General features: G+C 36.2%; 1 protein-coding gene across 1 annotated transcript in view; it reads left to right on the plus strand.

The window, feature by feature from the left end:
• The first annotated feature begins 466 nt into the window (after nt 1-466).
• The window catches only part of LOC141337909 (uncharacterized), an 831,413-nt gene continuing 818,849 nt past the window's right edge, over nt 467-13,030 (plus strand). The window contains exons 1-5 of the mRNA XM_073843485.1: nt 467-525; nt 2,017-2,121; nt 5,967-6,009; nt 6,190-6,382; nt 6,591-8,156. Coding sequence (XP_073699586.1) covers nt 467-525; nt 2,017-2,121; nt 5,967-6,009; nt 6,190-6,382; nt 6,591-8,156 — 1,966 coding nt within the window. The remainder of the gene's footprint in view (nt 526-2,016; nt 2,122-5,966; nt 6,010-6,189; nt 6,383-6,590; nt 8,157-13,030) is intronic.

Consider the following 13,030-nt stretch of genomic DNA (forward strand, 5'->3'; position numbering starts at 1 on the left):
GCAGATAGCAAAACAAAGCGTTGCTCATTGGATTTGATCCATTCTATGTCCTAGAAAACATTTTATAGACACAACTTTAGCGCAGACTCTACTAATTTTAACACTCGCGGACATTGTTTTTGTATTTAATCCAATCTGTCTGAGAGATATGAGAATTATTGCTGACAAACTACAGGCCTAAAGGACAGAAAATGATCGTTTCAAATACTTATAAATGCTCTTCTTAGTGGACAAGACTGCAAGTAAGTTTTCCAAAAGGGGTTCTTGAAAACCAATGTGTTTCTGAATGTGGTTATTATACATGGCAATGCATTTGTTCATAACTGACTTTATTTGATCTAGTGTTTTGTGTTGCTGCTAACTCCAGATATTTCTTGATCTCATTAAGGATCATCATCTCCAGGTCAAACTGAACAGCAGATAGTTTTCTCAACCCAGTGCTGATCTCTGGCAGTTTATCTGCAGTATGTCAGAGGAGCGAGGAAAGGACTCTCCGTCTGAGATGAGTCTCTCACACAAACAGAGGTAAGACTGAGTCTGTTTTCTCACAATCATTTTAAACACTGATGGACTTTCACATGTTTGCTTTAATAAAACCTTAACAAACCTTGTTTTATATTTACAAATGCTGTGCTGAACTTCAGAGCTTTAAAACTTCCTAATTAAAAAATAACATACAAATATTTAAAGAGTAGCCAATAGATAAAAAATATCTGAGAACTGAAAATCAGATTCATCATTTACAATCTTAACCCAGTTTACAGTTGCTCTGCAGCACTGGGTATGTAGATACTTGGTTTTGTTTTTAGGTCTTAAATGTATATTCAGACATTATGAAATGACTGCACACTTAATTTAAAGGGGTCATATGATGCTTTTTAATGTTTTCATTTTCCTTTAGTGTGTAATGTATCTGTTTGTGTAAGATCTTCAGAGTTTCAAAGGTCAAAGTGATTTATTTGATCGAACAGAGAACACTGATCCAGAAATGCCTTGACTGAAGTGCAGATATTAATTTCATGAATATACAATATGACATTATAGGAAATCTCTAATATAGACAAAGGCTATGACTGTAGCTGAAGACAGGGCCCTAGGCGAGCGTCTGTTGAATGGGCCAGCACTGCAGATTAGAGAGAGTTTGTGTTGGGAAAGTAGATCGCCGCTATCCAGCATTTGTCTTCAGATCGTGTGATTTTGATCATTTGTCACGTAGATACAGTACATAATGTAAATAAATGATGTTTCAGGGGAACAGTGTGTTTTGGCTGTTGGAGAGGTTGTTGGTTTCGTCAGCATATTATCAACAGCACTCTTGTTATTTTTCTTGCCAGTATTGAAAAAGTAAACAGTCTTGTACAGAATGCCATTGTAATACAGGATGCCTTAAATGTGTATATATATATATATATATATATATATATATATATATATTAGTCCAACTTTCCCCTGTTCATTAAAGATGAAAGTCTTGCTTGTAGAGCTTTAAATCCTGCTTGACTGTAAATCACTGTCATTAGTTTTAGATGACAGGTTTAAGTGGTCTTGAAGTATGATGTAGATGAGTTTGAGTTTGATTAGTTGGTTTTTGTTTCCTCTGATATAATGGGAGGACCACATTAGAAGTGTATGTGCTGAGAAAGATAATGATGCTGAAACTGTAAATAATGAAAGGATGAGTGTTGAAGCTGGGGTCAGTGCCTCTATTGCTAGGGAAGATATAAATGAGGAAGGTGGGAGAAGTGAGACTATTGAGACTGAGGTGAATGTAGGTGAATGCTCCAGTGGCACAACATTAGATGCAGACAGAGTAGAAATCAAACTCGTGTGTTACATGAGGATGCTGCTGCTGTTACAGAAGAGAGTTTGGACACTGACATTTTCTGTACTGGGATGGAAGGGGACTTATTCTTTTCTCATTTATGCATTGGGGTATATATTGTACTTTCTTTTTAAAATTTGTAAAATTGATTGTATTAAATAAAGTTTAAGCTCCTTTCATCTTTGTGTCTTTAGTGTAAGATCAGGCTCTCATGTGTTCAGCTCTGTGTCTGTGAAGAGTGACTGGTCACATGATCTACCACCGGAGTTCAGTGAGGAAACACCATCAGCTACTGAAAGGTATTTCATGTGTTTTGTATTGTATGGCACTAGCTAATTTTTCCACTGGGATATTTGTGATAGAAATGAACTAAATAAAACAATAAATCACGGATCATAATATCTGCTTTTCTTTTTATTGAAGTTGGTCTGCAGCTACTTTTCAGTAATACAATTACACAAGCAGCAACAAAGAGACATCCACGATGGAAACATCTACTTAATTACTATTTGCAGCATTAAACCATTTCAAATTAAACTAAAGAACTCCTGTAATACTGTTTTTTTTTTGTCCTGTTCTTTGCATTAATAGTTGTCTCCTTTATAGGACAGCAGGGCTTAAAGTATTCCGGCACCGTGCCGGATCTCCGGCGTGCGGCCGTGAGGGAAAAATATATATTTTAGAGCCTGCGCATGCGGTTCAATATTTTTGAGACAATTTATTTCACCTACCAATCATATGAGAGGAACGCAGCCTTAACTAACATTACAAGCCTATCAGAAGCAGATAAGGGCGGGTCCTTGCAACAGTATGATTGACACCCATACGTCTGTCACGTTAGCGTTGTCAGAGAAAAAAAAATGGAGCGCAAGTTTATGAAGCCTGGGGATGATGTCCTAGCAATAGGCCTATGTCTCACTTCCTGCTTCCGGAACGCGGAGTAGGGTAATAGAACTTCCGGTCATTGCTAGTAACGCTACTGCAACGATAACAACAATGGCAGCAATTGTTCTTGAAGCGTACCAGGTTGCTTTACGACTAAACACTACGCAAGTCTTGGGTGAGATTAATAAAGAGAGATGAGGGGCCTTCTTTTAATATTCTCCGGGGCAGCACTTTCGTTTGCAGTTTGCATTTCAACAAGGAGAGCATCTACGTCTCGCAAAGTGGTCGGAAGAAACTTTAAAATACTACACCAACCCGGTTTCCCTGGAATAACTGGGGGGACGATCAGCCCCATGTATTCCCACCAATGATTGTAAATAAAACAAAATTCGATTAATTAAAAAGGATGTTTTATCTGACACATGTATTAAACTTATCTCTGCTATATAAATACACTTGACTTTGACATTCAATAATATCACGTTAAGCGTTTTCTCCCTCATAGAACCCCATTATAAGGAAACGGCTTAACGTGGTTTAACGTACCTCAACAGCGATCAGGAAAGACCAAACTTCTGTTAAATTTTACTTATAATAAATCCTTGCTGCTGTCAAAAGAACGAGCTCTTATTCAGCATACAAAGTGATCTCCCCCATAGAAGTCCATTATAACAAACCATGTTATGCTTTTTCCTTAATGGAGTTATATAGGGATAAAATGCTTAACGTGATATTATTCACTTTATATGCTGAATGATATTTCATTCGTTTGACAGCAGCAAGTATTTATTATAACTGAAATTTAACAGAAGTTTGTTTTCCCTAGTCGTTGTTAAGATACGTTAAACCACGTTACGCTGTTTCCTTATAACGGGCTTCTATGAGGGAGAAAACGCTTAACGTGATATTATTCACTTTACCTGTCGAATAAGGACTCGTTCTTTAGACAGTAGTTAGTGTTTGTTCCAAGTAAGGTTTGACAGAAACTTGGGGTTTCCTGGTCGTTTTTTACGTACATTAAGCCACGTTAAGCGTTTTAGAACGTCCCTAAAAAGCTAACCGGAACTGCCGTCACCCCACTCAGAGACGTTCAATTGTTGCGTGACATAGGCCTATAGTAAAAGGATTCAAAAATAATTGGCGCTGGGACCCGACAAGATTTCTTGCGACGCGGGAATAAATTTCCAAATAAAAGTGGTTGCGGTCGGTGTAATTTGAACGGGAGCGGGCGGTAACAATATCCCGTTCCCGACGTCTTTTCTAAACAGCAAATCTGCGCTTTACTCATTCCTATCAAGCACCTGTAGGCTACAGCCTGCGCTCAAAACTGTTATGCACTCATGGACCAGTGCTTTCTGCGTCGTGCATTTTTTGCAAGGTCTCATAAGCGCGGAAAGTGGGGGTAGCCTACTGATGGTGTTTTTTTTCCGTGGGCAACTGTTTATCAGTTTATCAGCGTTACTCCAGAGCGCGAAGCCACGTTTGGAGTGCCAAAGTCTTCATAAGGTTATGCAGACTGATTTTTCGCAAACAGTGTGGTTGTTAACTCCTGTCCTGACCCAAGCCCTTTTCCCCTTTGCCAAAACAACTTATACTGTTTTGGCAATTAAAATAGTTCAGTTTTGCACGTAATGGCAAAAATAACTAATTATTAAGTTAGTTTAGAGAGAGAGAGAGAAAAAAAAAACGTTTGGAGCATTTTTTTTTGTTCGTTAAACGTAAGCTGTTTCTTAAAGTAAGGACCAAGCAGCCGGCGGCAGACAGTGACCTACTCTTTGTTTGAATTTGCCTTCACAAATCACGAATTGGCTTAAACAAAAAAAAATATATATATATATATATATATATATATATATATATATATATATATATATATATATATATATGCGCTATTAGGCACATATCAAATCCTATATATATATATATATATGTGTATGTATGTGTGTGTGTGTGCGCTATTAGGCACATATCCAATCGTTTGTGCGGAGAGTCAGTGACATTTTTTTTTAGTGGAAACTATTTAACCGTTATTTTTGTCAGACATGATAAATATATATGTGGAAAGCTTTAAATTAGCACTTAACGAAATAAAACAAATCGAAAACAAAATCTCTTTTATTATGTAGCTAATCCGTAAAGATGCAAGGCGCGTCCAATGAGGAGATGGATGAGGAGGATCGTTAGCTGACTCAGAAAACAATAGTTTATAAATAAATAATTTAAATATCTACTTGCTGTTTCACAATCATGGTAATTACTTTTGCTGGTGCCTTGTGGCAAGCTTTAGCTACTTGAACGGAGCATCCAGCTGTGCTGAAGATACGCTCAATGCTGCTGACAGCATTATCATCATTGAATGTCTAAAATATAATTTTTTAGTCCGCGTTTGATCTATGGCGGGCTGAAATGCAGGGCTATACTACGTCTTAAAAGTGGAACATGGAAATATAATGGATGTACTGCGAAATGGTTACATGTGAGTTTCTGGAAACGAGAACTAAATTTAGTGGGAACGGTCGGGTCGGGAAGAAAATTATTCTAACAAAGCGTGAATATATAGCGGGAGCGGGTGGGTGCGGAATAAAAGCTCGCGGGAGCGGGACTTGAAAAGCAGTTCCGCGCATACCTCTACATTAGTTCACTCATTCAGTTCACTTGAAGGAGTGAATGAAAACGAGTGAGTGAATTCGGACACTAAGTGCACCGGAAGGACTGTCACTTTTGCATAGTGTGTTTACTGTTTAATAATCATTTCAAATGGGCAGCTCCAGTAGTAAGATTAAATGATTTATCTTGAACTCTGTCACGGAAATTATGTATAAACCCAAGTTAAACAATTTAATAATCAATTCACAATGAACGTGTAACTGTTGTACGCTGTAATACGCAGTGGACGAGCGCATTGTAAAATGAACGGATGGATGATTCAGCTGCGGGCGCCATCTTCTGGTGAGATGCGGGTCGTGAATTCAATCGGCACGTGACTCTCACAGTGCATTATTATGGGTTATCTCTAGCTGTTGCGTGTTCATCGGTTGTACAACCCCACCCACCCAAAAAATGTTCAGGCTCAGGATTTTTATTTACTTTAACCCCTGGGACAGAGATATAGGATCCAGTTTTTACCTAAATTTGTACTTCTATAGAACCTTCTCTTTAACAGCTGATGCTTGCTCTTTGTGTTTGATTAAAAAAATAACAAGATATTTTTCTTAAATTTTGCTTTAACCACATTTAATTTTATTCACAATTTTAACAGGAACCACAAGGATTTCACAGACAAACTCCCTGGAATCTTCCAGGTTGGAAAATATTTTCTATATGTTTAGATTTATAGCAAACAAATTGGTTACTGGGCAGTGTTTTACAAATATTAATTACTGATTATAAAATTTGGACCAAATATGGATGTGGAATTGGTTAAATTTTGTTCTTTTGTCTTTGGCTTTTTTATTTATTTATTTATTTTGCTTTGATTAAAGGATCTTGAGAAGAAAATAATAGAATTTCTAAAGAATGAGCTGGACATGTTTAAGAAAATATTACAAAAAGAGAACATGCAATACATGAAAGACTTTAATGAGAACAGATGCAGTATGAAAGAAGCAGCTCTTGATCTCACGCTCTACTTCCTGAGAGAGATGAAGCAAAATGAAGCTGCTAATACTCTAGAAGGTAAGAGACTCTGTTAGCTGCTTCCAGCCCTGTGTCAATATGTTTCTTCTTCCACAATCACTGTTATGACTCATATGTCTCTCATATCATGTGTTCATAACCTGTGCTGTTTCTTACAATGACATACTTCCTTTAGACTTCCACATTCTGCTCCAAACATAACAAACCCAGAGACTAAACAATCTGTGTATTTTATTTCTGTATTTAGATGAGCTGACCTTCGTTCATCAGCTAAAATGCAGCCTAAAGAAGAAATATCAGTGTGTGTTTGAAGGAATTGCAAAGCAAGGTGACTCTACTCTTCTGAATAACATCTACACAGATCTCTATATCACTCAGGGTTGTAGTGAACAGGTCAATACTGAACATGAGGTAAGACAGATTGAAGTTGCTTCCAGACGTCATGAATCACAAGAAATACAGGTTGAGTGCAAACATATGTTTAAAGCACCTGAACAAGACAAGCAGATCAGAACTGTACTGACAAAAGGAGTTGCTGGCATCGGAAAATCAGTCTCTGTGCAAAAGTTTGTTCTGGATTGGGCCGAAGGAAAAGAAAATCAAGATATCAGCTTCATATTTCCTCTTCCATTCAGAGAGATGAACTTAAAGGAGAAAGAAAAACTAAGTTTGATGGACCTAATAACTCAGTTTTTCCCAGAAGCAAAAGGACTAAACCTTACAAGAAGAAATCAGTGCAAAGTCTTGTTCATCCTCGATGGATTGGATGAATGCCGACTTCCTGTAAACTTTAAGGATAATGAGACATTGCATGATGTATCTTCACCAGTCTCTCTGGATGTTCTTCTGACAAACCTCATCAAGGGAAATCTGCTTCCTTCTGCTCTCATCTGGATCACCACCAGACCAGCAGCTGCCAGTAAGATTCCTCCTGACTGTATCGACCGGCTGACAGAGATTCGAGGATTCAATGATGCACAAAAGGAGGAGTTCTTCAGAAAAAGAATCACGGATGGGAATCTGGCCAAAGAAATCATCGATCATGTTAAACAATCAAAGAGTCTCTTTATTATGTGCCACATCCCAGTCTTCTGCTGGATTTCAGCCACTGTTCTCCAGAACATTTTAGAGGAGAAAAGAAATAATGTTGTGAAAAACAATCAGGCTGATGATGTCTCCAAAACACTGCAGGAGTCAAATACTGAAGACACTCCCAAGACTCTGACACAAATGTACACACACTTTCTCAGATTTCAGATCCAGCAGAGCAAACGAAAGTATGATGGAGAAAATACACCAGATGTTTCCTGGGATAAAGATGCCATCTTTTCATTGGGGAAACTGGCATTTCATCAGCTGGAAAGAAACAATGTGATCTTCTATGACACAGATCTGGAAGCCTGTGGTATTGACGTCTATAAGGCATCGGTGTATTCAGGCATGTGTACCCAGATCTTTAAGGAGGAAACTGGGATTGTTCTTGGTACCATGTACTGCTTTGTTCACTTGAGCATTCAAGAGTTTATTGCAGCTCTTTATGCACATCTGTTTCTAGACATAAAGAAGAGAAGTATATTTGTTTATGAGTCTACAGAACAGGAAAACAAAAGTCAAACCATGATTGATTTGCTCAAGACTGCAGTGGACAAGGCACTAGAGAGTGATAATGGACATTTGGATCTTTTTCTTCGCTTCCTCCTTGGTTTGTCACTCCAGTCCAATCAGCGACTCTTACAGGGTCTGTTGACACAGCAAAATGGAAATGACCAGATCAAAAAGGAAATAGTTCAGTACATAAAGCAGAAATTAGAAGGTAATCTGTCTCCAGAGAGATCCATCAATCTGTTCTACTGTCTGAATGAACTGAACGACCAAACTCTGGTGAAAGACATTCAGACCCACCTTAGCAAAGGAAGTCTCTCATCTGCTGATCTTTCACCTGCCCAGTGGTCTGCTTTGGCCTTTGTGTTGTTGACATCAGAAGAGGAGCTGGAGGAGTTTGAGCTTCAGAAATTCAAGAAATCAGACGAGTGTCTCATTAGATTATCAGCAGTCATCAAAACCTCCAAAAGAGCTCTGTAAGTTAATCATTTTTTTAAATTGTTTTGTTTAATTGTTTGTCCTGGAAAATGTGTGGGAAATTAGAGAAATATGAAATGTAATGGAAAATCTTGTTGTTCTGGTAATTAAAAATAGAATTCTTTAGCTAAGAATGAAGAGTTTTGTTCTCACTCAAACTAACTATTGTTAGTAGCAGAAAGTGCTTTGTTCAGGGATGCTGAGGTTTGATATATGAGAAAAGTATTTTGAAGGATGATGGTTAGTCCATCAAATATCTACTCAAATGTTTGCAGTGAATGTCAACAGATAATCAGCTAACTAGTGATTGATTTATTTTAATGTATAATTCCAGCCTTTCTGCAGTACTAGTAGTACCAAATACTGGGTCAATGCAGCATTGTGTTTTTATAACATGTTTTACAGAATTGTGCATTCTAGCCAATATTGAGCACATGTTTACAATGGTTAAGGTGTTTAATCAGAATTCACTCAATAATGCTTTCCTTAAAATTGTGAAACTTGCACTTTTAAATGTATAATTAATTGTAATTAAAACTATAGGTTAACTCATACATTTAATGTTTGCATTTAACAAATGTATTTAATCTAATATTCTGTCATCTTATTTCCGTCATAGGCTAAATGATTGTGGCTTAACAGATAAAAGCTGTTCAGCTCTGGCTACAGTTCTTGGATCAGATACCAGTCTGAAAGAGCTGAACATGAGCAATAATAATCTGCAGGATTCAGGAGTGAAGTTGCTCTGCACTGGTCTGGAAAATATGGAGTGTCATTTGGAGATACTGAGGTAAGTTGTATGACAATAGACCAAAATCGAGCTCAATAAAAACATAAGGTGAAAACCAGACTTAGATAATGAACAAGTCTGTAATAATTTTTTTTGTTGTGATATACCATTTAAAATATGCATTTGGTAATGTTCAAAGTAGGTATAACTTAACTTGCGTTTGATTGTACATTTTTTTATGTATTATGATGTAAATCTGTTATTCGTAAAAGATCACATCTGTATTTTCATAATACAGATACAGTTTCAATTAAAATCATTAATTATAATCTTGAAGCTTAAACAACTTAAGCTCAATTTATTAAAAGTTAAAAATTGTATGTTTAGGGCCCTATGGTATGGTGGCCAAGAGAGCTCAACGCGCTGCAACTTAGAAAACATATGCAAACAGAAAAAAACGACAACAAATAAAAAAAAAAAACATCTTCATCAATTTGACTACACAGGCGCTGCAAATCCTCACAACGCAACCAAACTCAGAAACGCGCTGCAAACACACGAACGCGCTGCAAACTCAGGAACGCGCTGCTAATAGCACGGAACACAACGGAAATGTTTCAGGGGGACCTCAAAAAGTGACGAACCCATCTGGGACCTGATTATTTGTTCAGTGGCTGTTGGTCAGAGCAGAGGTGTTGTCGTGAACTATCTAGTTCACCTACAGAAAAAAAAATAGATTCTTCAATGTTTCAATTATTCTTTTTTAATAAAAAAATAGAAATAAAAAAGGAGCAGATGCTTTATATTCATAAACAGAAATTTGCTAAATGCACACCAGTGATGCGTGGTTCAATGTAGGCCTATAAACAACCCGAACCCGACCGACATTTTCAACTAACCCGCCCGCAACTCGGACCGCAAAAAAAAAAAAAATTAAAAAAAAAATTGTACCCAACTCGCTTCCTGACCCGCGTGTTTAATATTTGTGACTGACACCAGCGATTATATGCGGCTATGCGGTACGTTCGCTGTCAAACATCATTCGGCTTTAATTAGGTTGTTTTGTCAAAAGAAATGTTCTTGATTACAAGAAAAATACAGATTGTTCTTGTTGTGATTTATTTTGTCTTGCCTTTATACAGATTTAAATAGTTTCGTTTTCGAAGAACTGATGTTATATTATCAAGAATTATTTTATTTCGATCTACAGTATGATAAAAGTTAAGAAAAAGATTAGCCTATAGCCCTAAAATTTAAAAATAGTGCTAGAATTGTTATAATTAAGGAAATTAAACAGACCTAGGCATTTGAAAAGACATAGTGAAATGTGTCTAATAATTCCAAAAAGAACGAGAAGCATTGGACATAATCAAAATATTTGAGACATTTATTAGGAATACCATTTTCTTAACAATTAAGATGCTGCATGTGTTTATCCAGTCTAATCGAAGTGTGCGTCTCTAACCCGACTTTCCCAACAAAAATCACCCCCTCTCAGAAAATACATAAAGCTGACATTACTGAGCTATATGCGTTTAAAAGTAGTTCAACGTGTTGGGAAATCGGGCATTTTGTCCCACGTCAGCATTTATTCAACAGTTAATAACGCTCAACATTCAAAAGGGAAATATTATTCAGCCAATAAAGTGTGGGTCTATGTATTTCATAGAAAAATGTGTGTAGTCCTATATAAATTACAAAGGTTTAATTGGCATCTTTATTTCAAACGACCCGAACGACCGCGACCCAAATATCATTTTTGGATGACTAGTAACTGCGGGTGACCGCAGGCACCCACTCATTTTGGATCAACCCGTGCATCACTGGTGCACACCAAAGTGTAATTTATTTCTATCAGAAATGGAAGTTTTGAAAAAGTCTCAAATTCAAAAGAATAACAAGAATGACATGTTACATTTCATGGAGGATTTTCATCTAAATTCTATCTAGTACACGACAACACCTCTGCTCTGACCAACAGCCACGGAACAAATAATCAGGTCCCAGATGGGTTCGTCACTTTTTGAGGTCCCCCTGAAACATTTCCATTGTGTTCTGTGCTATTTGCAGCACGTTCGTGTGTTTGCAGCACGTTTCTAAGTTTGGTTGCGTTGCGAGGATTTGCAGCGCCTGTGTTGTCAAACTGATGAAGATGTTTGTTTTAATTTGTTGCCGTTTTTTTCTGTTTGCATGTGTTTTCTAATTTGTAGCGCTTTGAGCTCTCTCGGCCACCGTACTATGGAATGTTTTATTGTTACCAACCTTATGTTTTATTATTACCAAAATTCAAAATACCAAATTGTTTTAACATGTCTAATTTTTTAAAGCATAAAAATCAGTTTAATGTATTCTTACAATAGCCTCAGAAATTCTGTTGTGTATTTACATATTTCTATTTATCAAATTAAGGCATAAAACATTAATTTTATTTAATTTTAATTAATGATTATTTTGACAAATGAAGGGGATTTAATATTACAATTAAAACATTAAAGAAATATTGGTAACACTTTCTATGAAGCCCCTATTTATAATGCATTATGAGGGTATTTCTAAGGCATTATATTGAATACATAATGAATTATAATAAACCGTATAATATGTTGTATCATCTCATGAATACTCATAACAACAATTATAATACATTATAATACTTGAGTATTTGAGGTTATAACTTTTAAGATTATGATTATTTATAACACACATATTTAATCTACCTAATTTAAAATGGACTATATCATATTACATTTATTTTTTTCATTTATACTATATTTATTTTGATGGTCCCCTTAGTCTATTGACTATACGCAACTTTCCAACTACATGTCAACTAACTCTCCTTAGAGTACTAGTAGACTTAGGTTAAGGTTAGGCTCGGTAGAAGATCACGTACTTGCAAAGTTACTTATAATCAGTTTGTCATTTGGGGAACCAAAAATACAGTGTTAGCATATATTTTTCATTCTAATTTAAAAATTATTACATAAAAATTACTGTTAGCTGGCATGCAGTTGCAGAGTTACTTATCAAAAGCTGTCTAAAGGGTACCATCAAAATAATCAAACTGATAATACTAATGTGTCATGTTACGCATTTATCTCATCTAATACCTGATCTTATGGCTCTTTGAGAAATATTATTGTAATTACTTATAAGTGGTCTTTGTATGCTTTAAGTAAAGTGACATGAGAAACATGGCAAGATATGAGACTTATAATACATTATAACTATGGAGGAGGTAAGCATACTCTTAAAAGGTATAACCACAAATAAGTAAAACATTATAATACATTAAGACTGTTCTTGTGAATACTCATGAGATGATACAACATATTATAAGTTTTTTTTTATAATGCATTATTAATGTATTATAATGCCTTAAGAATACCCTTATAATGTATTATAAATACAGGCTTCATAGAAAGTGTTACCAAAATATTGTATGATTATTCCCATGAAAATTCTTAATGTGAGTGAATAAATGCATAGATATGTAATAATCATTTGTACTCTTAAACAGTCTCGTGTTAAAATCAGCATTGGGTGTGTAGGAGGTTTTGGGTTCTAATCCGCCCATGTCTAATTTTCCCCCCGTTATTAAAATCAGATGTTATCTGAGGAGCTGCACGATACATCGAAATGAAATCACAATCGCTATTAAACGGAAGATGTGATTGTCATACGTATCTTTCAGTGAAGAATGGTTCTGTGATCAGCAGTAAATCTTCATCCGAAGGCCAGAGGGTGCTCTCTCTCTCTCTCTCTCTCTCATGGAAACTCCAAATACACCCGAAGAAGAAACCCAGAAAATGTCTATCACTGCAGCTGAATAAACCGACGATTTAACTACTATCATTGATTCAACATGACTAATAAAC

This window comes from Garra rufa, chromosome 7 (genome assembly GCF_049309525.1).
Source record: "Garra rufa chromosome 7, GarRuf1.0, whole genome shotgun sequence".
NCBI lineage: Eukaryota > Metazoa > Chordata > Actinopteri > Cypriniformes > Cyprinidae > Garra > Garra rufa.